The 25,739-nt window shown below is 23.8% G+C and overlaps 2 protein-coding genes across 4 annotated transcripts; one reads left to right on the top strand and one right to left on the bottom strand.

The window, feature by feature from the left end:
* Positions 1-1,421: 1,421 nt before the first annotated feature.
* On the top strand, positions 1,422-21,965 carry LOC126852546 (scavenger receptor class B member 1-like). 2 transcript variants are annotated; one of them, XM_050597456.1, is made up of 12 exons: positions 1,422-1,546; positions 1,695-1,771; positions 6,875-6,959; positions 11,155-11,246; positions 12,137-12,297; positions 12,488-12,632; positions 14,028-14,228; positions 17,812-17,972; positions 18,878-19,164; positions 19,753-19,871; positions 20,667-20,792; positions 21,418-21,965. In XM_050597456.1, exons 3-12 carry the CDS (start codon positions 6,926-6,928, stop codon positions 21,739-21,741), a joined length of 1,650 nt encoding a protein of 549 aa, XP_050453413.1. In that variant the 5' UTR covers positions 1,422-1,546; positions 1,695-1,771; positions 6,875-6,925; the 3' UTR covers positions 21,742-21,965. The 2 variants fall into 2 exon arrangements, with proteins under 2 accessions (XP_050453413.1, XP_050453412.1); XM_050597455.1 differs by lacking the exon at positions 1,422-1,546 and having other exon boundaries at positions 1,612-1,771.
* A 146-nt stretch (positions 21,966-22,111) lies between these two features.
* On the bottom strand, positions 22,112-25,659 carry LOC126852557 (serine/threonine-protein kinase pelle). 2 transcript variants are annotated; one of them, XM_050597478.1, is made up of 5 exons: positions 25,530-25,659; positions 25,330-25,382; positions 24,499-25,074; positions 23,794-24,233; positions 22,112-23,566 (listed from the first exon to the last, which is right to left on the bottom strand). In XM_050597478.1, exons 2-5 carry the CDS (start codon positions 25,361-25,363, stop codon positions 23,225-23,227), a joined length of 1,392 nt encoding a protein of 463 aa, XP_050453435.1. In that variant the 5' UTR covers positions 25,364-25,382; positions 25,530-25,659; the 3' UTR covers positions 22,112-23,224. The 2 variants fall into 2 exon arrangements, with proteins under 2 accessions (XP_050453435.1, XP_050453434.1); XM_050597477.1 differs by having other exon boundaries at positions 25,330-25,652.
* Positions 25,660-25,739: the final 80 nt, after the last annotated feature.

Raw genomic sequence — 25,739 nt, 5'->3', positions numbered from 1 at the left:
TTTATGCGCTTTTTTTTTATAGGCCTTTCATTATATTTGTGATAACAATTTTTTTGCAAATCTATAGATTAATTTAATATCTATTTGATTCAAGTATGAACAAAGTCTTTGAAGTAAGAATCAATCAATCTTTCGGTGTTTGGTTTGTTCTTCTCAATACGTTGCGCGATAGATTGCGCAAATTAATTAAATATTCATTTGAATAAAGCCTACACAAAATCTTCGAAATAAGAAGCTATCAATCTCTTGCTGTTTGATTTGTCTCTGCGTTGATTTATTTCTGCAAGGTCGAATGCTTCTTGAGACTTAAAGAAATCTAGCAAATCTATTTTAAAAAAGGAATTCTTTTTGAAGTGATGAACCTTAAGAAAAAATAATCTTATATACTTATATATAAAATTAATAGTATGTATATAAGATTTATGGATATGTATAATTATATTTAAATTTGACGTAACTGTATATGCGCATACAATTATGCTAATTTTTTGATATAATACATATGGCTATATATGATTTTATGTCCATTTTTTCTTGGAATGATTGTTGAATCTTTACACGACTCCATCATTTTGCGCGCGCGAAAAATCTTTCTGATATTTGATAATCAAAAAATATATACTTTTATTAATATGATCTAATAGTATAATATAAGAATAATGCTAGTGAGAAATTGCGTAATATATAATGTTAAAATATTATTTAATTGTTAATAAATTTCAATGTTTATAGTCTGAATGATTTAGCTGATATTTTTTTTTGTACATCTGCTTTTCTTGTATTCTAATTTTTATTGTAATTTACTTGAAAACAAAGCAAAAACGAACGACTTGACTGGAATGCAGATTTCACGCATCACCCTTGTGATTGTCTTTTTAGCACTGTCGCTTGAGAACTTGCCCATGGGCAGTTTCGGAGTTTTGTTTTAATCTTTTTATGCCATCCTCTCTCGTAAGGATGGTAAGAATGCAGTCATTTTTTTCTCGATAATATAAAACGTTACAAGAAAGGCAGATTTGATTTTTCACACAAGAAACGATAAATACTTATTGCTCGCAAATAAAATTATATTATAAAAAAATATGTGTCAAAAAAATCTTTGATTCTGTATTTTTTATAACTTTCAAGTAAAATTTTTAAAAGGAAAAGAATCTAGCTTTATATAATGTAGAATATTTCACGTAAATGACAATAAATATTAATATTAAATATATATGTATAAAATATTCTATTGATAGTTTTCGATAACAATTATAGGCTTCCAATATGAATATATCACGAGCAAATGAAATAATACATATACGATCGCTATAACCGGAGGCTGCACTGAATCTAAAAGAAAGGTGTATGGTGGGGAGGAGTTTACCATCAACGAACGACGGTATAAAGAGAACCGCACACAAATTTTGTACGCATTATATGCACGATTGGAAAAGAGGAAAATTGTATTGCAACGACAGGAGCAACTCACCGAGAGTGTATACAATCGGCAAATGCAGTATTTTTCTATTGCATTTTGCGAGATTCTCTATTCGTAAATCTCAAAGTAAACAACACTTCAGTGAATATATATATATATATATATATATATATATATATATATATTTTTTTTTTGTTCTATTCTCATCAAATTTGTTTTTGTGCGGACTTGCGAATAATTGTGATAAGTGAATTTCGATTTTTTTTCGCTAAAGTGCCAATCCCATTGCTGTGCAAATAAAGCTATCTCTACGGTCTGCATTCCTGGTGCATCTCTTGCAGTAAACAAAAAGTACGTAATTCTCTATTCTTATTCTATTGTATAAAAATGTTAGATAAAAATGTAAGATAAATTAGATATAATTATATATATATGATATATATGAGGGGTTTATTAAAAAAGCGGTAAAATTGTAAAAAAAAAAACAAACAGCAATCGTAATAGCAAAATTAATTAATTTTATTTAAAATATATTTTTTTGGCATTAATATAACGGCAGGGTCAATCATTGAATTAACTGATTTTTGAAGATTGTCTTTTAGAATCATTTTAAACATTTCCTTGCCGGGAGGAGGGCGAGGGGAGAGGAACCATTTGGATCGCTAGAACGCTATAAATTTCGTTTATTGAAATTTAAAACAGATTTTTTTTTACAAAAGCAGAGTGTCAATCAAGTAAACAGGCGTATTAATATTTTTTTAATTGACATATTTCATGACATGTACGTGCCAATAATATTTTTTTAATCGACATATTTAATGACGTATATATGCGATAGTAATGAAATTTTTACAATTGATAGATTTGATTTAAAGCTTTAAAATAATATCACTCTTTAATAATTGGCACGTTTTAAAAAATTTAAAAAATTAATCCGATTATTTAATAGCTCGTATATATGTGTATGTTGCTCGTATATATGTGTATGTTGAAAAAGTAGACATTTATAAGATACACGTATAACTTCCTTTTAAGGATATTGTCATTCAATTCTAAAAATTTAATTAATTTTTATATTTAATATTTTGTCTTTTATTAGATAAACAAATAATGATAAAATTATTATACTCAAAGCACGTAAAACAAAAAGAGGGTAGATAATATCTTAAAATTTTGAATTTGGTTAAACGTGTTTAAGATATATAATATACATTTTCTCAGACTGTTAGCAGATAAAAAATTCAAACATTTTAAATTATTTAAAATTGTCTTTTTCTAATTAATTTTATTTAACAGAATTATTTATCATATATCCACACTATGTTATATGTAAAAATAAAGTGTTTTTATTACCTCTCAAAAATAAACAATATTATCTCGCAGTTATATCAGTATTTATGTCTAAAATATCTCTCTGATACTTTTAAATTTATATTATTTAGTTATTTAATATGTTATCGAAAATATATTTTGGATGTGTTATAACAAGTAATATAATTACGAGATGATATTATTAATTATTGCTATAAATTGTGACTAATAAAAAGCAGAGCTTTTGTATGATAACAAATTTAGTGCAATTATTATATTATAATTAAATTAATGAGAGAAAAAGATATATACTATAATCTCTCTTGTGTAATGTATTTATTTATATATCTTTATACTAGTACGAATAAATACATTACACACAATTTTATATTCTTAATATTGTGTGTATAAATATCACACTGCATCTCTTTGTGTATGTTGTGTAATGTTCTGTATGTGTTTGTACTATATTTTCTTTGATATTTCTCGCGTGCAATATAAGTTGATTTTATTAAAACGCAAATGAAATAGAGTTAGATATATCATATTTTTATTTATTAGAGTTACACATAATCGCACAATATATACTGTAGCATAACTCTTGTTGATAATTGCGTCTCGGAACGCTATTTTTTATACGCTACCGACAATTATAATATCGTTATGCAGATATAACATGTCAAAAAAATTGCGCAAAAACATAAAGCATCAATTATTGTCAATGGTGTACATAATAGTGCTTCTATTTTTCAATTACAAATGACTACAAAATAAAATACAATAATTGTTCTTTTATCACAATGTTTTCTTTAGATGTAGAGCACAGAAAGAAATTATTGAATTTTAAACGTTTGATAAACGATAATAACAGGAAGTAAGAAACTATAAAAACTCGACATCATAAAATATTTGTATCCTTGAAATGATATGCCCAGTCAAAGATCAATCTTCCTCTAATCTGTTTCTGACAGCAAAAGAGATATCAGATGATGCAAGTATTAATACCGGAAATTAAACAAATTTTTTACAAAGTATAAATAAATCACAACTAAATTAGCAATTAGATATAAAACGATTGTGTATATATTATGTATGAATGTAATGTGATAAGATTTTTTTATGTATAAAAATATTATCCAAATATCCATCACGCAGAATTCATTATAATCAAATATTTTTTAATGCGCAAAACTCTTATATTATTACTAATAAAACATAATTATATATAAGATCTGCAAAATTAAAATTTTTACGTAATTTCCGATATACTTTTTATACTTTTATAAAATTACAAACATAATTTTTAATCATGATAATATTTTGACATTTATATTGCTGAGTTTGTTTTATGATTATATATGTGTACAATAAATTCAAAAAAGATTTGTATTATTATAAAACAAAAAGATAAACTATTTTATAAAATAAAATATAAATATTTTTATATTTAAAAGAATTTATTAATAAAAAAGTACACGTGTTACTCATGTATTACGTGAAAAAATATGATCAACATAAGCATTTGATTAGCTCTCATCATTAGATCATAGGTTATCCGTAAGCATGATAAAAACAGTAAATATACTAATTATTCATTTCTTAATGATATAATAAGTTGTTTGACGTTTTTCTTAAAAATAAAAATTGATCATTTCCGTTTGAATAGTAAAAGTTATTGATACGGAATACTATATATAATATATTAATAAAGGGATCTAAAGAAATTCAACTTTTATAATATATTTCTATTATCTTAATTAGCTTTTCACATCTTTAATGCTAATACTAAAAATAAAAATGATTATCTGATTTATATATGTGATTTTTATATTATACAAATATTTATTAAACAGTCGCATTTAATACTGATTATAATATATCAATATTACATTTTATAAACATACAGTTTATAGATTTATAAAATGGCATTAAATATAATAACAACTTTTTTGTATAAATTCATTTACATATATTTAATATTAATTATCCGATTTCAAAAGATGTCGAGTATTCTTTCCGACTAGCTTCGACAATAATACACAACTCAAGATCTTGACACTTGACACGGTTCTTTGTCATGTCAATATACTTTAAACGCCATCTTTATATATAACTAGCAATATGAGCAGATTTTTGAGAAATATTTCTCTATTAACAGGTTCAAGATAAAATTACTTAAAAATCTTTCGTAATATACCAATTATATATAATTAATTAATAAATACAAATATATTTAAATATTACAAAAAAATACTTAGTATTACTTATAAAAATTTAAGAGTTGAATTCTATACTCACGAATATTATTTTGAACAGAAATGCGTAAAATGGAACCTGCCAAAAAATAAAAAAATAAATATATATTTTGTAGGTATGTATGGTATTACATATGTTTTATGCAAATGAGAATTCAGTTATTGTCTAATTATTTAATTAATATTTGATCTATTCTGTTTTTGATGTGATATTTAACATATTATCAATTAGTAACAAAATTAAAAACAATTATTATCAATTAGTAACAAAAATAATAATTTAAGAATTACATGAAATATTGAAACTTATAAATAAATCTAAATTATATATAAAAAATAAGATTTATTACAAAAAAAGTTAAGAAAAGTTAGAAAATATATATTTTATTATACAATTTTGGGGATAGCATTTAAAAAAAGGTTTATTAACAAAAATTCCTAATTTAATAAAGCATTGCGAATTTATAATTAGCAATGTTTTTAATTGGCAAAGCGAGAATAAGCCTTCATTGTTGATCGTGAACTTAAGGATGAACTCGATGACATGGATTAATGATGTTTTACGCATGTTTTGTTACCAAACTGCGATATGTGCGTTATGAATACCAATTATTCATGTATTCATTGTCTAATAGATTGCGTGGTCATATAATGGGAGATAATTGTAATCAACATTTTCAAATGTAGATAAGCTTTAATATTATAAGAAACAAAAAATGTAAATGAACTTTGTACACGAGAAAAAATAATTTAATTAAGCATATTGCGTTGAATCTATTTTAATGGTAACAAATATTTTTTTTATTGAAAGTTGCAAAAGCATTGCAAAAGAGAAAGAAAAAGAGAAAGAACTATTTAATTAAAAACAAAATTTTTTTTGTTTTTTTATTTTATTATAATTTTTTATATCAATATAAAAGATATTAATCATAAATTATATGAACATCATCATTATACACATCATTATAACATAAAATTATATAATATAGTTTAACAATTCCTTTTTTATTTCTGAAAAGATATTAATCGTAAATTACACACATTATTATCATTATATATATATATATATATCACTATACACATAAACACAGTTTAACAATTTCTTTTTTATTTTCATGTTTATTTTTTTTATGTTTTATTTTATAATTTTTAACATTTACAATATGGATTTTGTCATTAAAATAAATAATTATTATGTTTGTGTAATAAATTATATAATGCCGTAATCTAACATCGTCTCAGAAGTCAGATCGCAAGAGAAGCGGAATAGAGAAAAATTTCCATAGTTTACAAGAAAAAGGATAGAAATGTGACTGTTATATAAATATGAACAACATGCTATTAGCATCGGCAAACTTACAGTGAATGTCGTTTAAATTTCCTTGTATGAATCGATTGATGAATAAATAGTGCCGCGTCATCTGCTTACGTAGCTAAAATGAGCCGAATAGATTTATTTAAAATTTAATTTAAAGCTATTTATTCACTAATTATAGTTAGATAATTTTTTCACATAATGTTTTCACAACATGTTTTCACTAAAATAAATTATTAACGAAGTTCTGAGATTATATACTACTGCAATCAATAAAAAAAGAATTTTCTTTTTATATTTAGCCATTTTTTTGATTGTATTTAATTAAAAAAAAAAAATCATAAAACAAATTTGATAGGTGAGCAGTCTTCTCTTTCTTTCTCTTTTTTTTCTCAAAATTATTTCTTATATACTAATTTAAAAAAAAGTATAAACATTTTTAACGAATATGTCAATGAATATATTTAATCAGTTTGACATAGCATTCTTAGATATAGTTTATATATTTTGTTAATCTTGATTTATTAATTATATTCTTGATTTACGTAATGGAATGTTTTATATTTATTTCAGGATTCTACAATCAAGATAAAAAGAGAAAAAAACTTACAACGGGTCGCAGCCATGAAATCTGTGATCGCATTACAACAATTTAAGAGTGAGTAATGTCTGATTTACAATAAGTAAGGACATATTTAAATGGATTCAATTAAGAATAATGAAGATAATTATGATTATTATACACATTATGCAATTTGGAATATGATATGTGTCGTTCAGGCCATCTTTGTATCATATCATAAATTAATCATATCATAAATTAAGAGAGCATATCTGTTTGAACTCTCGAAAAATAAATACATTTTCTAGATTTTTTGCGCAACTTAATAAAAACTTTTCCTTTTTTTACAATATTAATACAATATTATTAAATACTTAAATAAAAATTTTCAGCTCAAAAAAATTTTTTTTTCTAAGCTGATAAATGCAAATATTTGCAGATTTATATTTAATGACCTTGTCTTTTTGTATTATCTTTTAAAATAATACTACAGAATCCGAGTCAAGGTAAGCCGCTATCTGCTGCACAGATTATACATCTGTTATACATCTGAGGGCACGATCTATGTTCCTTAACATGATCTATGTTCCCTATACATAATATCTAGTAATTATTTTGCAACTTAATTACTCGGAAATTAATCTTTAACAAGTTTGCAAAATAAAATAAGAGACAGGAATATATTTTATTATACACAATAGTTACTTATATATACATATATATACATATATATATATATATATATATATATATATATATATGTATATATATATATATATATATACATTATTTTTCGACATAATCACTATCCGAATTGAAGCACTTGTCATAGCACGACAGCACATGTTTATGTATGTCCCTAAAGAATACGATGTCGACAAATCTTAGTCAACTTCTAACATTATTCATCGGCTCCCCATTGCTCTCGAATTGCTTCTTAGGCACATTTCCATGCATGTAAGTAAAAGTTACTCAATCCGGTATGGGTGATTGAACTCCTATTGCACTGCTCCAGAAATTCCGATGAGAGTTTTTTGATTACCCTATAATCCGGAACTTCCATTGAATGATTTTGATCTATTCATGTATGAAAGTGTGGAACGCAGCAATAGAGGACAAAGAGATTTAGATGGCTATTGTGTCGGAAAGTAATGCATGTATATGAGTAACTTGTATCATAATAAAATGTATTTTTCATACTTCTTGTTTTATTCTGCAAGTCTATTGGAAGTTGATTTCTAAATAGTTCTTGTGCTAAACAGAATCAGTCAAAATATGTAATTGAAAAATTTTATCAGAAAATAAAATGTTTATAGTAAAAGGGAGTGTCAAAAACGCATCTTATATTTATTTATATATTTCATTATATCGCAAGGAAATGCAACTCTGATATTTTCATTGTTTACGTGCGTAATAAATTTTATGCACGGTCGAATATATAAATGGCAAAACAGAAACATTTTCCTAGAAAGAAAGTATCTTTCAAGGCTTGTTCAGAGGCTGTTAGCCTCAATATATTTTGTTTCAGTTGATTTATTTCGATCATAAAAATTCTTTTAATATTTTTCATTTATAACAAAAAATTATAAACGATTAAGTCTTTCTACGTAAAACGTATTTAAGGATTAACAATAAAATATCTTTATTTATTATGATTAATTGCTTTAGAAATTCGATCTCCATTGTAAATGTTCTTGACAAATTTAAAAAAGACTTTATCCTGAGTTTTTGAAGCTTTTATTTGGAATTTCAAAGAATCCTGCATAATTTGTCTGGTTTCTTTTTTGCAATATTTTCTAAATAAAAAAGATTGTAAGAATTGTAGAATGACAATTTGACATTAATCGCATTTCAAGGTTCAAGCAATACATTCTGCAGGTTTTTGAAGTGTAAATTAGACATATTTTTTCAAATGTGATTCTTTCTTAGAAAGATAAGAATGAAAGGATTTGCAATACTATATTTGTGCATATGATCCTGCGAATAGAGAATCACTGATAATATTTGTTGCTTGGTAAATACATTATGACATCTCATTTTTCTGACAATATATTTAACCGATAAAACCATCATACTAAGCATAAGCATAATAATGTATTTCTTTTTAATTGGTTAACATAAGTAAAATATTGGTTAACATAAGTAAAATATTTTACAAATTATTATATTACAAATTATATATTACATAAATTAAATTAAAAGTTATTTTCAGAAAGTTTTTAAAACTTTTAAGACTTTATATGTATATTTTTTAAATTTATTTATACATTTTTTCAAAAATTTAGAGTTTTAAAATAATATGCTTAAAAAAATATAAAAAATTTTGTATTCTTTAACTTTATCTTTTTTAGCAAAAATATAAAAAAAACTAACTAATATTCAAGATTTTGATGAAATTTCTAAACTCAAACATTACAGTTTATTATTATAGAAATTATCAATATTTTAATGTAGAACTACAAAATATTTTTTCTTATTCTAATTTTTTATATTATTATCAAAAGAAGTGAGTGATATTTATTTAATATCGTAAAAACAAATTTGTATTTTTATACGCTTCTTTCTCTCGGCGTTCGGGGAATTTGCCTTGAAAGAGTTTGTTAGTCATGCAAGAGATTGAACGCTACCTTGATAAACCGGCAGTCAAATACAAAAAAATCGTTGCATGTGTTCACGAGTCACGCATGCACACAATGATCCGACGCGACGGGGCTACACCTAAATCGATGATCAGGCAAGATCGAAGGTGAATGCATGGGGAAATATCAGCTGAAAGACACTACTTTTTGGGATGTAAAAGCGTGAAGTCATAAAAAAACTTTATCAACAATGTCATCAATAATTTTTCAACTTTTTTGTATTTGATTCGTATACCAAAAATCAGTTGTATGCGTTAATATATCTTAAACTTAACTTGTCTAATATTTAATGTGCTTCCAGTTACTTGATTAATAAATGTGTTAAAGTAAAACACAATATGTTCTAAATTGCTTTTATAAAAAAAAGAACTATTGAATTTTTTGCTCATGTCAAACATATTTATCTGTTTTATTATATGTATATATTATATAAGTTTTTAAGAGATGAATCTGAAGGAAAATACAAAAAAATTTGTAAATAAATGTTCAATGTAATCAGATTAAAATAATAAAATATCTTAGAATTTAGATTAAAATATTGAGAACAAATACATTTAAAAATATTACTTTAAATTACTATTTATATCATATAAAAGTTTTAGTATCATTTTTACTATTTTTAGTTAGTTCACATTTAGTATCATTAATAAAAGATTAAAAAAATTAATTAAAATTTGAATATTAAACACATAAGTTTGCAATAAAAAGTTATAAATATTATAGTTAAAGTTATACAGTATTTATATTAACACTTTAATTAAATTTTTTAATTTAATTTTAACTATATTGATATACATGATGCTTTAATTTATATTTTTATTTATTATCTGTTTGTTCTTAAGATAATTGTTTTCATCACTTTATATATGTTATGATTATTATTGTTGCTAATAATAAATAGATCACCACATAGTATATATTTTTACATACTTTCTAATGACGCGCAGTTATATAATTTTAAGCAGTAAGAAATTCTTAGTAGTGTTACAAAAAGTAACGAAACGTTATCATAACGATTTACTATTATATAACTGTTGGCACCAATTATATAACTATCGGTATATTAATTAATATCGTTGAAAATGAAAAATGCGAACACATACATATGGAGTTTATAGAGCAATAAAATTGCATAATGTTATGATTGTGTCAAAATGTTTTAATTAGTTAGCACAGCCACATTATTTTATAATCACGGTGCCTTTGATAAAAAAATTACACTTTAATTTATTCTTAATTCAAATAGAGTAACTAATAATAAAATATTATGTTGATTTTTATTAACTTGTGATATATATTGTGTCATAATTTTTGTATAGTTTTATAAATATTTATTATTTGCTATCATACATAAACTGATAGCTTTTCTCGGAAACCTTTTAAATAGTACATTTTTTAAAAATAAGTGAAAGTTATTATTATAAATAATTAACGGCTACATCATCAATGTATGATTAATGCTAGTGATAATGACAATTACTAATGATGATGCATGCCTTATCCATTTAAAATTGTTAGAAAAAAAAAACAGATTAATCACTATACATAGTAAAATTAATTGTAATTAATGTAGTAATTAGTCGCAGAATATCTCGCAATAGCATAAAAGATATAAAGAGATCGACATTAAACAATACATTTTTCTTTTCTAGAATGCATCATCTTATTTATAGTGGGCATCATATGTAGTTTTTTAGCTTACGTAATTTACGTTGTGGATCCCATAAACTTGATAATAAATTATGTAAGTATATATAAATAACAGAAGACATAAAAAGCAAGTAAAAAGGCAAGTAAATTGTAAAAGAAAAGACTGTGTAATAATTATCAATTATTTAAAAATAAAAAGAAAATTTAATACATACATATATATATATATATATATATATATATATATATATATATATATAAAGTAAAAATTATTATACATTCAGAATTTCTGTAGATTCATTAAACTTCAATAATAATTAGTTTAATAATTAATTTCTAGATGTTATTCAAAGAAAAAAATTAATTTCAAAAATTTGGTTTTTTATTATAAAATTGTTACTTAATTATGTATACATTAATTAGATTGTTAACATATACATTGGGGATTTCAATGCTATGTTGACTGCATAACAAAGACTAATGCAGAAGATTTTATCATTAAAAAGCACATTTTAGCTAAAATTAATTTTTGTGAGATTGATTAATAATAAATTCTATGTAACATTTATATAAAATTTTATATTTTATTTAGCATAATTATTGCATTAAAAGTTTATTTTCAAAACTAGAAATAAATATAAATTTAATAAAAATTTATTAAAAATTGTATTGTAAATTATTAAAGATATAATGTGGATATAAATGTGCAAATATTTTTCAAGTTTTTAATATTTTAATAAATTAAAATATTTTTATCTTTAATATTAAAACATATTATATACTAATATTATAGTATAATTATTTATAAAATAGCTATGATTTATAGTTATAATTAGTTATAATTTATTATAATATCTTTTCTCTCATGTAATAATTTATCGATAAATTGGAAATAGTTCTTGCAGATATTATATATAAACTGTAAAATAATTTTTTTATAAAATTCTGTTATATTTAAAAAAAAATAATTTAATATTTTTATAGAATCTACAAATAGTACCGCATTCTTTGCTCTTTTCAATGTGGAAGAAACCACCTCTTGATGTTTATTTAAATGTGTATGTATTCAACATTACTAATCCAGTAGAGTTTCTAAGCGGCAAAGAAAAGCTCAAAGTTCAAGAAATTGGACCATATGTCTATCAGTAAGTTTGTCATTCATAATTATTATATATAAAATATTATTTATATTATTATTTATATGAAATTTGTGAATATTATATATATATATATATATATATATATATATATATATATACATATATAATATAAGATACTTCTTATATAAATACAATTCTTAGAAAACAATATTATACATTATAATATTTGATACAGAGAATTCCTTGAAAACGATAACATCACATTTAATGATAATGGCACGCTAACATATATTCCCAGAAGAACGGTAACTTACGTACCCGAACTGTCAGTTAGCGATCCTACAAAGGACATAATTAATGTTCCAAATATACCTGTTTTGGTAAGCGGTAGTAAATTATATTTATTTTAGCGATAGTAAATTATATTTATTTTAAAGAAATTATTTATTGCATTAATATTAAAAATTCTCATAATAAAGTTTCTTAATTAATCATTAGTCAAATTTATTAAAAATACAGATTTTTAATATTTTTATATTATTGCCAAAAGCGTATAGTTATTTAAGTAATATATGATAAAAAAAATTCTACATTTAAGTTACTTATATATACTTCTCTCTTCCCCATTCCTAGCACACAAAGTCTGTCCCTATCTTTTTGTTACACTTTTTTATAATAAAAAAAAGTTGTATAATATAAAAATATTCATAAATTTTTTTCTTTTTTTTCTTGTTTTTAAAAAATTATTAACAGAAAGTATGTATGTGTACGTTTGTAAACATTTTGAATTTTCCCATATATTAAATTATATATATATATATATATATATATATATATATATATATATATATATATATATAATTTAATATACGGAAAAACAAAATGTTTATAAAATACAAATAAATTTTATAAAATACATTTAAAAAAGCAAGGAATACAGAAATTTTTTTATCTTATATGTAGAAGTATCTTAATATATAAAACCATCTAAATAATTTCAATAATATGCATTACAATGATGTGTACAATGATGTACATCTTAAAATTCTTACACATATATTTTAAGTAACCGCTAAAATATTATATTCTTATCTTAAGAATATTTCATTTACTTTTTTAAGGATGTATGTATCTTATCTTAAGAATATTTCATTTACTTTTTTAAGGATGTATGTGTCAAAACATCGATAAAAACATAAAAATTGCGTAGACTGTTCTACTCTGAATCTGTTTTCTTTTGCACAATCTGTGTACATATAAGTAGTAGTAATATTTATACATATATAAATATGTACATATGATATTTTTATACACAAGTTATAAAAAATTTCTGTATTTCTTGCTTTATTAAATATATAATAAAATTAATTTACAGTGTAATAATGTATATAATTCAATGTACGTGAAAAATCAAAATGTTTAGTTTACAAATATATATTCAAAATAAAATATCTGTTTAAGAATGTTATAATTTTTATAATTGCTTAACACGCAATTCTGATTTATTTGCAAAACCATAAATAATTAATTAACTTTTATTAATTAACTTTAATTAATTAATAAAATAATTTGTCATTGCCGCTTTTTTCAGCAGTAAATTAATATAATGACGACAGTCTTGGGTAACTTTTTTTTATATAATTATACTGTAATCTGTAGGGAATTCAAAATAACAATTTGATTTGACTTGTTGAAACACATGTTATTTATAATTATATATTGCTTATAATACATTTACAATTAGTTTGCATTTATTCAGATTTTTCCTGTCGTAGGGTATTTCATCCGCTTTGCATGATGCCGGATTTCTAGTGAATTATCCTTTGGTACAGCTGATAACCATAATGGGTGCCAAACCAATTCTAAATATTTCGGTCTACGATTATCTATGGGGTTATGAGGATTCAATAGTGACATTGGTCAGTGGAATCGTGCCAAACTTCATTAATTTTCAAAAGTTTGGTCTTCTGGATCGGGTAAATAAATCACATTTATTTGTATCATAAAGCATTAAGAAATGCATAGCACTATAAAAAATTATTGAATGAATTAATTGTTAAAGCACTAGAAAGTTAATAATTTAAAACAAAAATACATTTTAACTCACGTTTATTGAAAAGTAAAAAAATATTAACAATTTACAATTTAATTAGCGAGCATAATCAATCAACAAAATATTTAACAATTTAATTCTTATTGACAAAATTAATTATAAAATATAAATATAAAAATATAACAATTTTTATCTTTATCAGTGAATACAAAAGTTAAGCTTTGTTATGTTTATTTTTATGAAGATTGTGTTTAAAAATACAGCTTAAAAATGACTTAATAACTTAAAAAGAGCAGTGACTAAGAGTGTCAAGGTGAAGTTTATGCAAAAGCGAAAGGCTTTTATTAGTCGTATCATAAACGGTGGTGCCTATTCGATATTACAAAATATACGACCAAACTGGTTGGAATTCAGATGTATTTCATAGAATGTGCTTTCAATTTGACACAAAATATATTAATTGCAATTTGCAGTTATGCCTAATCTTAGAAAGAAAAAAATATTAAAATAAAAATAAAAATAGATTTTCTTGATAAATTTGTTTAATTATTCTTAAATATAGTAAGCATCAAGAGGAAAAAAATAGTCAGTTATTTTAAATATATTTAAATAGACGTTTTTTGTTAATAAATGATGTATGTGAGTTTTTTGTAAATTTCAATCAAGAGAAGAACGCGAATAATAATTAATACAATTTTCTAACATTTATTCTTGTAAGAAAAAATCAATATAATGAAATATAAATGTAATATAAATTAATATATGATTTAAATAATAAAAAGTTAATTACATTTTTCATTAATTAATTATTATTGTAATTATCAGATTCCCTAAGCAATATGCTACTTCGAAATTACATGTAAGAATGCAAATGTATTTCACTTTTCATGAAAAAATTTGATTATTCTAAATATTTGTTGCATTTTATTGTATCTTTCAAATAAATACATATCTACTTACGTCATTGCAACAATTTATTTATTTTATTTTTGACGCAGTATAAAAAAATATGCAAATAAAATACAAATGAGAAAACAATTATTCTTGACATCATGTGTGGCGCGGTTATTAAAATCATCGATAATCATTCCTAATCATACATGTTTTGTTAAAAAAAGGACCTGATTGGGATTTGAAAAGAAACCGGTTTTTCAATGCATTAATTTATCTTGTAAGCAACATCAAAGTAAAGGAAATTTTTTTTGAAGATTCTTTTTATGCCCAAAATGATATGTCCGAATCACAGAAAATGTCGACTTGAACCGGTCAAAATTGATAGATGTTTATTCATGTTATTAAATAAGATTTCTAGTTCTACATATCAATTCTAAAATTTATGCTATTCGTATTGTAAGCATTTGCGTTATATCGTTCTACGAAGAATTAGCAAGTAAATATATATATTGTAAAATTTAATTAAAATATGTTTATACATATTTTTTTATATTATTCGAATTACATATTAATTACATATTAATTAGATATTAATTTTATAACAAAATATTATTTCTTTAAAATTTAGAAATGTTATTTGTTTATTTCTATTTATTACAATTAGTTCATTTTTACTTTTTTAATTCTTTTCTTGCAAAAACTTGGTAATATATTCTATTGCATAAATCTTTATTTATTATTACTTTTATAAATTTATTTGTATATCTTATAAAAATTACGGTAAAGAAAAGATGTTTTAATAATTTGTTTCTAATTTCTATCATATTTTTTCATATTAAGAAATTTTTCAAATTAAATATACTAAATAAAATTTTCATAATTTGAATCCTAATTAAGATTATATGGTAACGCAAAAGAGCAAGTTAAATTGTGTCATAGACTCGACTGTTGAACTGTTGCTGTCGCTTTTCGCAATTATTGCAAGTCGCTGATCCTTTCACTATTTATACCCGCTTGTTTTAGGGTTCACGAGGTTAGTAACTACTTTTAATACTATACGGTCTCAAGGGACATGATTTCCGGACGCACCTTTCTCTCGTTGCATTAATAATTCAAATAGTTCATTTAATATTTAAATACATTATTGCTTATTTATGAGTACGGAAATTTTTACACACACAGAGAAATTGATCATAGCATACAATCGGAATATATTGAACATGACCTGTTGCAAAAGAAATTTTTAATGAGGATTATAACATCTTACGATACGCAATAATAAAAAAAAAAAATAGATTTATAAGTGGCTGTTTTGATAATCTTAAAATTTAACATGTAAGAAAAGATTGTTATCTTATTTTTTTGTTCACAGCCTTTTTTATGTTATATTCGCAATTATAATATTTGAATAGTCTATTAAATTTTATTTTTTATATTTCATTATTTTATAATATTTTATTAACTCTGAAAATTAATGAATTAGCAATAGGCTCATGTAGAGAAAAATTATTACATTTGATAGTAGAGAATAATAATTAAATAATTAAAAACAGATTCAATATTTAATATTTATACCTTTAGTTGTAAATAGGTAATTTATTTATTTATATTAATAAAGTAATTTATAATAATAATAAAAAAAACATTTTAAAAAAAATTAAAAAATGCAAATAAATAACTCGCAAAAGTTTATATCGACATAATTATTTAATATGTTATTAATTTTCATAAATTCCAGAAACGTGTGTGACATTTAAGAGAATTTGTCAATTTTAAATATTTTATTTATAAGTAATTTACATATTTTATATTGATTATGGAAACACATTATAAATATGTTATAATTTTAAAATGATTAAAATATAATATAATTTACTAATTATGTATGTATGTGTGTACGAGAGAGTACTCCAAAACAAATTTATGTAAAGAATTAACAACTTATTAAAAATATTACTAGCCTTTATCATCTTTGACATCTAATCTACATTTATGCAACAACTTCAGCGCAATTTTAACAATTGGAAGCACTGCTAAAAGTCATTATTATATATATTAATTTAATTTTCTATCTATTTGCAAATAATAAAAAATAAAATTATGTCATAGAATAGTTATTACCAGAAATAAGTCAATATAATTTAAAAATGAAAAAATTAACATCTATTATATTTTTATTATATATAGTATATGTTCTATTGCGATGATGCTTAATTAAAGTAATCATTAAACGAATGAAAATGGAATTATTCGTTCAAAATGAATTTTTATTTTTTAAATATTGTAATCTAATTTTTTTCTTACATTATTAAAAATATCTGAAATTATACAATTGAATTATTTTATATACTGCAATTTGCAACAAAATGCATAAAATGCCCATCCTTCTCATTCCATTACATATGGTACTACATGTCCAACGTTGGAGAGAATTAAATAAATAAATAATTTTTTAAATAATGATTAATAGATAAAACAAATTAATTACAAAATAAAAAATGCTTTGTGTGCTCTTGACAGATCTTTAAAAACATAAAATTTATATAAAACCAAAAAAACTTTGGTATAAATTTATTGAAATCTATATAGTATATATCTTTTTGTATATTTAGATGTACGATGAGGGAGAGAATATCATAACGATAAATCTTCGAAAGAACGCTAACATGACAAACGAGAAAGGACGATATCTCAGTATTGACAAGTACAATGGCAGTCCCGGATTGGCGCACTGGGGATATATTGAAACAGAAGGCAATGAGACTCGAGAAGGGTAAAAACATAATTTTAATGATCTTTCTGCGGAAAAGTGAGGTTTTTTTTCTTTAAATAAACAGCAAACTTTGCTTAATAAGTTCTACGTCTCATCGTCCGCGTAATGCATTGTGTCAAGCGAGTTACATACGTAAAACAAAAATAAAATACAAAATACAAAATACAAATACAAAGATGGTACGATATTATTCTGTTCAAAGGTGCTAAGTAGCACATCTATGAGTATAAAAATCTATAGAGATTTTTATTTAAAATCAAACAACGCATTATATTAAGACGTCTTTGACTATGCAAATGTAAACGTTTAGTACATACAGATACAAGATCAACAAAATTTTTCCAATTCACAAATATTATTCAGGAACAAATATTAATATAGGAAATATGAAAATGTCCATATATTCGATGAAAGCTACTGCGTATTTTCACGACATTGCGTACAATTTTTTCTTTAAAATTTTCCATAGTAATTGAAAAAATATGCATCGTGCATCTATTTTTCTCGATTTTTCTTCATAATGATGTAGTTGAAAAAATAATGTAATAAATCAAAAAAGTTTAATTTCAATATATATATCTTACAAAATACTTGGAAATTTGAAGGGATTGTAATAAATTTAATAAAAAAAGTAATTTTAAAAAAGTAGATTAGATCTAAAGTTTATAATCAAATATATTTTTTATTTTAATTAATGTATTTGCGAGTCACGTTAATTATTACGTTAAATTTGTCTCAATATTGAAATTTATATATTGATAAATCAATCATCTAGTCAAGCGTTATAAAATAAAATATTTGTATTTAATGTTAATTATTTAATATTTTTAAATTTTTTCTATTCTCTATTTTTTATTTTTTAATTACAATTTAATAAACTTTAATGTCAATTTTTTTTGTTTTAGGAATTCAATTTGCAACACAATCCAAGGTGCTACGGAAGGTATCATATTCCCAACATACATAGATAAGCGCGCTGTTTTCAGAGTGTTTAGAAAAGCATTTTGTCGAGCGCTATCAATTATATTCAGGAAAGAAGTTGTATCAGAAAGTGGCCTGCCAGGATATCTCTACACTCTCGCGAAAGACTTTGCTGATCCGCCCGATCAAAATCCGGACAACGAATGCTATTGCCGTAAAATGAAGACCTGTCTGAAAAAAGGATTGTCTGATATAACACCTTGCTACTATAGTATGTATCTGATCAAGCTAAACTGCAGACAGTAAGCTTAAAATACTATATAACATGCTTGAGCATACATTAACATTTTCTTCATCATACATAATTTATCACAATTTGATTAAATATATTCAAATATGGAAATGTGCATTCTAAATATAACATGAGTATAACTTATTGGAAAATTAATTTTGAATTGATGTATTTTAAGTAAAAATTGCAATGGTTTAAATTTTTTTACGATTATATCATGATTACTATATAATGATTATTTTTATTACGCTCTTTATACATTATTTATTAATTTTAGATTATTTTAATGTCTGTTTAAAAACTTAATATATACATATATGTCCATAGTATGGTAAGATATTGCTTAATTAGCTATAATTATCATCACATTATTGCGTACATTCCGTTGCATCATTATTATAAATTTATGCAGCGCTCCTTCATCTTATTTGCCTTGCATTTATCGTAAATTGTGGCAACTTTGATATTTCATCGCTCATTATAAATAATTGTGAATTCTTGATCATTCTGAGATATTAAAAATAATCTTAATGAATTATTTATGTCTTAATTTTTCTTTTGTTTTAGATATTCCGGTGGCAGTATCTCTTCCACATTTCCTTGATGCTGATCCGAGTTTGCTAGAGGATATAGAAGGTCTTAAACCGGATCGAAAAAAACATGAATCTTTCGCAATAGTGCAACAAGTAAATAATATTATATAATAATATATGGAAAATAAAATTCTGTTTCAGTATATTATTACAAATTATAAAACTAAGAAATGATTTTAATTATAATTTTTTTAAACATGAAAAACGTAAAAATTTAAAAAAAAGATCTTAGTCAGTAAAAATTCAAAATTTAATAAAAAAAGTTTAGAGTATATTTATTTAACAGATATTGGAAATTACGATTACAATAAATAAACTCATAATAATCATCAGTTATTCATGTTTTTGTAGAAAAGATTGAATAAATCTTACGTACAGATTATTCAATTGCGTGACACTATTCTTCAGAATTATCATATACATATAAAGAACACGTTTCCGAGATAGTTATTTATTAGTTACTCAATACTATTTCAATCTTATCTAACAGCTATAATTTATGTAATAATCTGAATAGTGCACACTCATGAAAATGTAACTATTAATGCAAAGACTTTCTCTAAAATTATTAGATTTTAATTGCACAACAGTTTCAGATTTTTGTCACATCAAAAATACTTTTTCATAAGAGCATTAGTAATCAAAGAATGTTTTCATAAATAACAGAATTAAAATCTCTTCTATTATTCGAGTAGTATATGATTTAAGAAATAAATTTTTAATTTTGTGACAATTTTTGTAAACAGAAATAAAAAATTCTTATGCATTTAAAGTGCAATAAAAATTAATTTAATTAAATCTAAAATTTTATATCTAAATTTTTTTAACATTTATTTATAAACATGAATGGAAATTTCTAAACTCATTTTTGCTATGTTACTTTTTTAGACAATTGGTATACCCATATATCTTCACTCAAGAATGCAGACAAATTTAATAATGCATCCCACAGGCTACAACTCTAAGATTGCGGCTTTTAATGGCCTCACGGTACCTTTATTTTGGAGCGATCTGGTGAGTAATTTGCATGATTTCACAATCGATATACAAAAATTCCGTTTTTTTTAATAAAAATTATGAAGCGATTTATATCTCTTCACTTTCTCTAATCCGCTTCTTTTATTGTACTTATTAATTGTACTTATTAATTGTTTGTTAAGCAGCATTACCATATCATTACCATAAAAAAATATTGTATAATGTCAAGCATACCTATTAATAAAAATAATTACAAAATCACTTATTATTGATTACATTCAAGTAGAGCAAAATTTTAATTTATATTTTTGATCGGCTAATTCTATAATATCAGAGTTTTTCCTTGATTATTTTCCTTGAGATATTTATATTAATTTCTCGTTGTGCATGTTTATAAATTTAAATTACATAACTAGTATAACTTATTTCGTTTAGTTTTATTGTAATTATAAATTATTTAATTTTGTTATTATATCAATATTTTTGAATATATGATTTGAATATATATATATATATATATATATATATATATGGGTGTGTGTATGTGTGTGTGTTTATATGATTTAAATAAAATATGTAGATTAATAAAGTATATATAATATAGTGTTGTTTGTCTTTATCGTATGCAATCATATAATAAATTTAAATCTCTTTTTTACAGAATATTCGGTCTTTGCCGACTCATATTCACATTTTAGTAAAATTAATAATACAAATATTACCAATGGTACAGACGGTGTTGATGTATCTGCTTAGTATTATCGGGGTGATGATGATAGTGCTACCGCTGATATCCGCTCTACGGATGCTCAATGAGCAACAACAGGAGCGAGAACAGGAGGCGATCAAAAGTCTTGACAATTCCGATTTGAAAGTACCTTTGTGCAACAGGGGAGGTCAATACACGGCAATTAATATTTTCCCAATGATCAAGAAGATCACATCAAAAACCGATTTGTTTACAACGGAATCTCCGCATTCTTAACAACTCTTATTTTACGTTTTTCTATTATCAATATTTTCAAAGTACTTTTAACAAAGTACTTAACTTTTGCGTATCCTCTATTAATAAGATAGACTGAGAAAAAATGTTAAGAGATTGTTTGATTCTGACGAATTAAGAATACCAAGAATCGCGATTGTAGTTAGAGATAAATGTTTTTGCATGTGTAATCAAATAATAATAAAAATGCAAAAGAAGTTACAATTTTTTTCTAATATATGTTTTAATTTAAAGCAATTAGCTTGAAATAAAACGAACTGATGAACTTTCCTTATCTTTACAATCTATAGCATCATAATAACACAAGATCGCATATGGTAATTATTAATGTCGTAATATGAGAAAGATTTAAATAATATGTATATGCGATTAAATGTACATAATATATATACGAAGATTATGTTTTGATAATTAATATAAGAATTATATAAGAAATAATATTTTATAATATAAAAAATAATATTTTATGTTTAATTATTATATTATATGTTATTCTTAAACTTGACCACAAAAAGTAGATAAACAAAGATAAGATTTTATCGTACAAATTTCGAATTAATTGTGTTTTAAGTATATAGTTAGTAAAATAATTACCGAAGTGTTGTGATAAATATAGTTCAAATCAAATAGACATGGAATTGAAAGCATAAGCAATAAGATTATATACAAGCTATTACAGTTCATATATATACATATATATATATATATATATATATATATATTTACATATATATAATGTAATATTGCACAATATAAAGAATATTAACTATATACAAATTCATTTTATTATATCCTTTAAAAATCAAAATAAAACTCTACAATCATAAATTGTGCATTTTATAAAAAATATATTATCACATATTAACTTTCGATTTATGCCTTAATACTCATAAATATGAACATTTCACTAATAATATATTGTATATACAAAAAATAACACAAATAAATTAATTGATCATTATGAAAATGATTACTTAATAATATTCCTTTTTTTCAGTATATAATACAGGCTTCTAATAAGAATATCTAAAAGATTAAAAACGTTTAAAATTTATGGTAATCGAGTTTTATTTCGATTTTTAAGGATATAATAAACTAAGCAAAATATGATAAAGCGAATCTGAGTATAATCAATATTCTTTATTTTGCAACATTACATAAAACATTTGTTAGTAAAGCTGATTAAAACAATTATATAAAATTTGTTAATAAAACTTATCTAAACAACATAACACTTCACATAATACTTTATAATATATATAATATGAAATGCATATATAATATAAAAATATGAATAATTTTTTCCGTCACAATAATATTTACAATGCATCAGTCATAATTTACTATATCACAATATGCTCCTTATAAGTATATTGTTTCCATATTTGCAATTGAAATAAATATGTGATTTGGTTTGCTCGATCTTAAAAGGCACACATATATTATGCTGTAATTATGAATGTGTTTATAAATCATTCAATTTTCGAAATACAAGTTCCATTTCCGGTCGATTTTGTGCCAATCGATTAGCACACCATTTTCCCAAAGATAATAAATTTTTATAAACTTGTTTATCTTTTTCACCAGCCTTCTTATCTATCAATAGAAAAAGATCTTTGTCTTCCCAAGCATCGATTAAATCTCGTAAAAATTTCTTCTCAGGCCGTGAATCGTCGTAAGCCCGAAGTCCAGTTGCCATTTCGAATAAAACTATGCCGTAACTATAGGTATCTATTTTTGTGGATAATTTTTTGTCAAATAAAAATTCTTCAGGTAGATAGGGTCTTGTTCCGTGAATCTTGCTGATCTAATAATTATTTAGTAATAGTTGTTATTTAATAAATATTATAATATAAAATATAACTCTTCATTTAATGTTAAAATTTTTTTAAATAATCATAATATTTTCGAGAATATCTAGAAATGTATTATTTTAAGATTTTCTAGCAACTTATATACTAGAAATTATTTGTAATCAGACATATTTAAATTACTATTAAATTTATGATAATTAATTTATAATAATTAACTCACCTTCATACTATCCCTTTCAGGACCTTCTCTTGCTAAGCCAAAATCGCCAATTTTGGGCTCGAAATTTTTATCCAATAAAATGTTCGCACTCTTAATATCACCGTGAATCAATGGTTTCTCTCCTATGATATGCAAGTATTGCAATCCGCGTGCTATACCTTTGGCAATCTCATGTCTTTGTATCCACGTTAATGGTTTAGTTTTTTGTCTTAATAGAAGTCTGTCCTCTAAAGATCCGTTCTTCATTAACTGATAAACTAAACACGGTGCCTCGCCGCCAAAACTGTATGCGTATAAAGGTAAAATATTTTCATGAGCACGAGAATTCAAAATTTTTATTTCTTTTAATGATTGTTGGAGTTGTAGAATATAACTTTCATCTGAATCAGGCCCTTTTTGTCGAATCTTCTTTATTGCTACATCAGTGTTTTTCCAAATTCCTACAATATATACAAATAAAAATGTAGTATATTAAATAAATAATAATTATTTTAACTCGCATGTTTTTTGTTACTCAAATTATAATTTATTTTTGTTGCACAAAATCAATCAAAGTAATAAATTTTAAAATATAAAAAAATTAAGTATTATTTCATACAAATAATTACATACAAATGCTACTTACTTAGTATGAGTAAGTCTTTCAGAATTAAATTTCTATCACATTATCATTAACATATTAATATCAATTAGATATATATGTACCTCTATATACTGTTCCAAAACCACCTTTACCCAATATATTGTGCGGATTCCACCCATTTGTAGCAATAGCTAATTCGCTATAGCTTGCATGCGGCAAAGTAGTTTCTGTTTTTGGTAGTGGTGATTCATTGATCTTTTTGCCATTACTGCCAGTATTTTGTGAAGATGGTAGAAAGACAGCAGCCGCTCCTGGCGAGGCTACTAGCAAATTATTAGAATTGCTTGGACTAATAGTCAGTGGCTGATTTAAAATCTTATCAACACTTTGCTGTGGCGATGCACGTTGATTAAAGTTCTGTGTTCCAATCTTTAAATCTTTAGTGTTCTTATTGATCAACTGCTTGCGTGGTATATTCTGCAAATTAGCCTCTCCATTGTGCAAAAGTTGATGAAATTTTTGATCGACAAAGGGTAACAAAGGTACCATTGACTGATAGTGTTGCATTCTTGATAGTAAAACAAATAATTCTATTATTGTATGATTGTGATGACCCCATAGTGTCAAAAGTTCATCTGTGGGATTCTTCTCCTTTCTTAAACTCTGTATTGTTAGAACATCGTACTTCATCCAGGTACCTGTCAAGGTTATAATAGTAATAAAAATAATTCCAATTTAGTAAAATACGTAGACTTCATATACAGTACAAATAATTATAAAGTATCATATTTGCAACAATTGATTATTACTAAATAAGAAAACAATAAAGATATCATAAAAAGAAAAAAAAAAGATAAAATAAAATACAATTGCAAAGTCAAATAACAAGTGATCAAAATAATATTACATGAATATATATACTTTGTATGCATTGGAAATTTCTGATGACTTACCAGCTAGCTCTTCCCATTTATCATTTTGATTCATAATTTTGCAAAATTCTGACCTTTCAAAAAATGGTAAGTGATAAATATATTTCAAGCTTTCCGTAGCCATTTCGTTTAATAATATTTCACGTATTGTATATTATTATGTATTGTATCTTTTTTCCATATAATCACATACTGTGAAAATTATTATACTTTTAACTCACTGTGCATAAAGTTCTGCACAACATATATGTTACACAGAACATGTATAAAATATCGCTAAAATGATATTTTATCGACGCTAACAGATTGTATATGTTCTGATCGTTCTGACGATTACTAGTAATACAAAAACTCATTCATATAGAAATGTACACTTTCATTCAATTATACGTCATATTGATTGATTATTTCCCAAGTTAGCTGTTTGGCGG

Source organism: Cataglyphis hispanica, chromosome 10 (assembly GCF_021464435.1).
Source record: "Cataglyphis hispanica isolate Lineage 1 chromosome 10, ULB_Chis1_1.0, whole genome shotgun sequence".
Classification (NCBI taxonomy): domain Eukaryota; kingdom Metazoa; phylum Arthropoda; class Insecta; order Hymenoptera; family Formicidae; genus Cataglyphis; species Cataglyphis hispanica.
Note: the sequence above shows the minus strand (reverse complement) of the source record. Positions and strands in the feature narration are given on the sequence as shown.

What these genes read in the sequence shown, in the direction of transcription:
- LOC126852546 (XM_050597456.1), top strand. Translation starts at nt 6,926, where the DNA reads ATGAAATCTGTGATCGCATTACAACAATTTAAGA. An exon ending in CGCATTACAACAATTTAAGA is followed by an intron (nt 6,960 to 11,154) that starts GTGAGTAATGTC and finishes TTTCTTTTCTAG; the next exon opens with AATGCATCATCTTATTTATA. An exon ending in CTTTCGCAATAGTGCAACAA is followed by an intron (nt 19,872 to 20,666) that starts GTAAATAATATT and finishes TTACTTTTTTAG; the next exon opens with ACAATTGGTATACCCATATA.
- LOC126852557 (XM_050597477.1), bottom strand. Translation starts at nt 25,432, where the DNA reads ATGGCTACGGAAAGCTTGAAATATATTTATCACTTACCATTTTTTGAA. An exon ending in TAAATGGGAAGAGCTAGCTG is followed by an intron (nt 25,075 to 25,329) that starts GTAAGTCATCAG and finishes TAACCTTGACAG; the next exon opens with GTACCTGGATGAAGTACGAT. An exon ending in CTGAAAGGGATAGTATGAAG is followed by an intron (nt 23,567 to 23,793) that starts GTGAGTTAATTA and finishes AATAATTATTAG; the next exon opens with ATCAGCAAGATTCACGGAAC.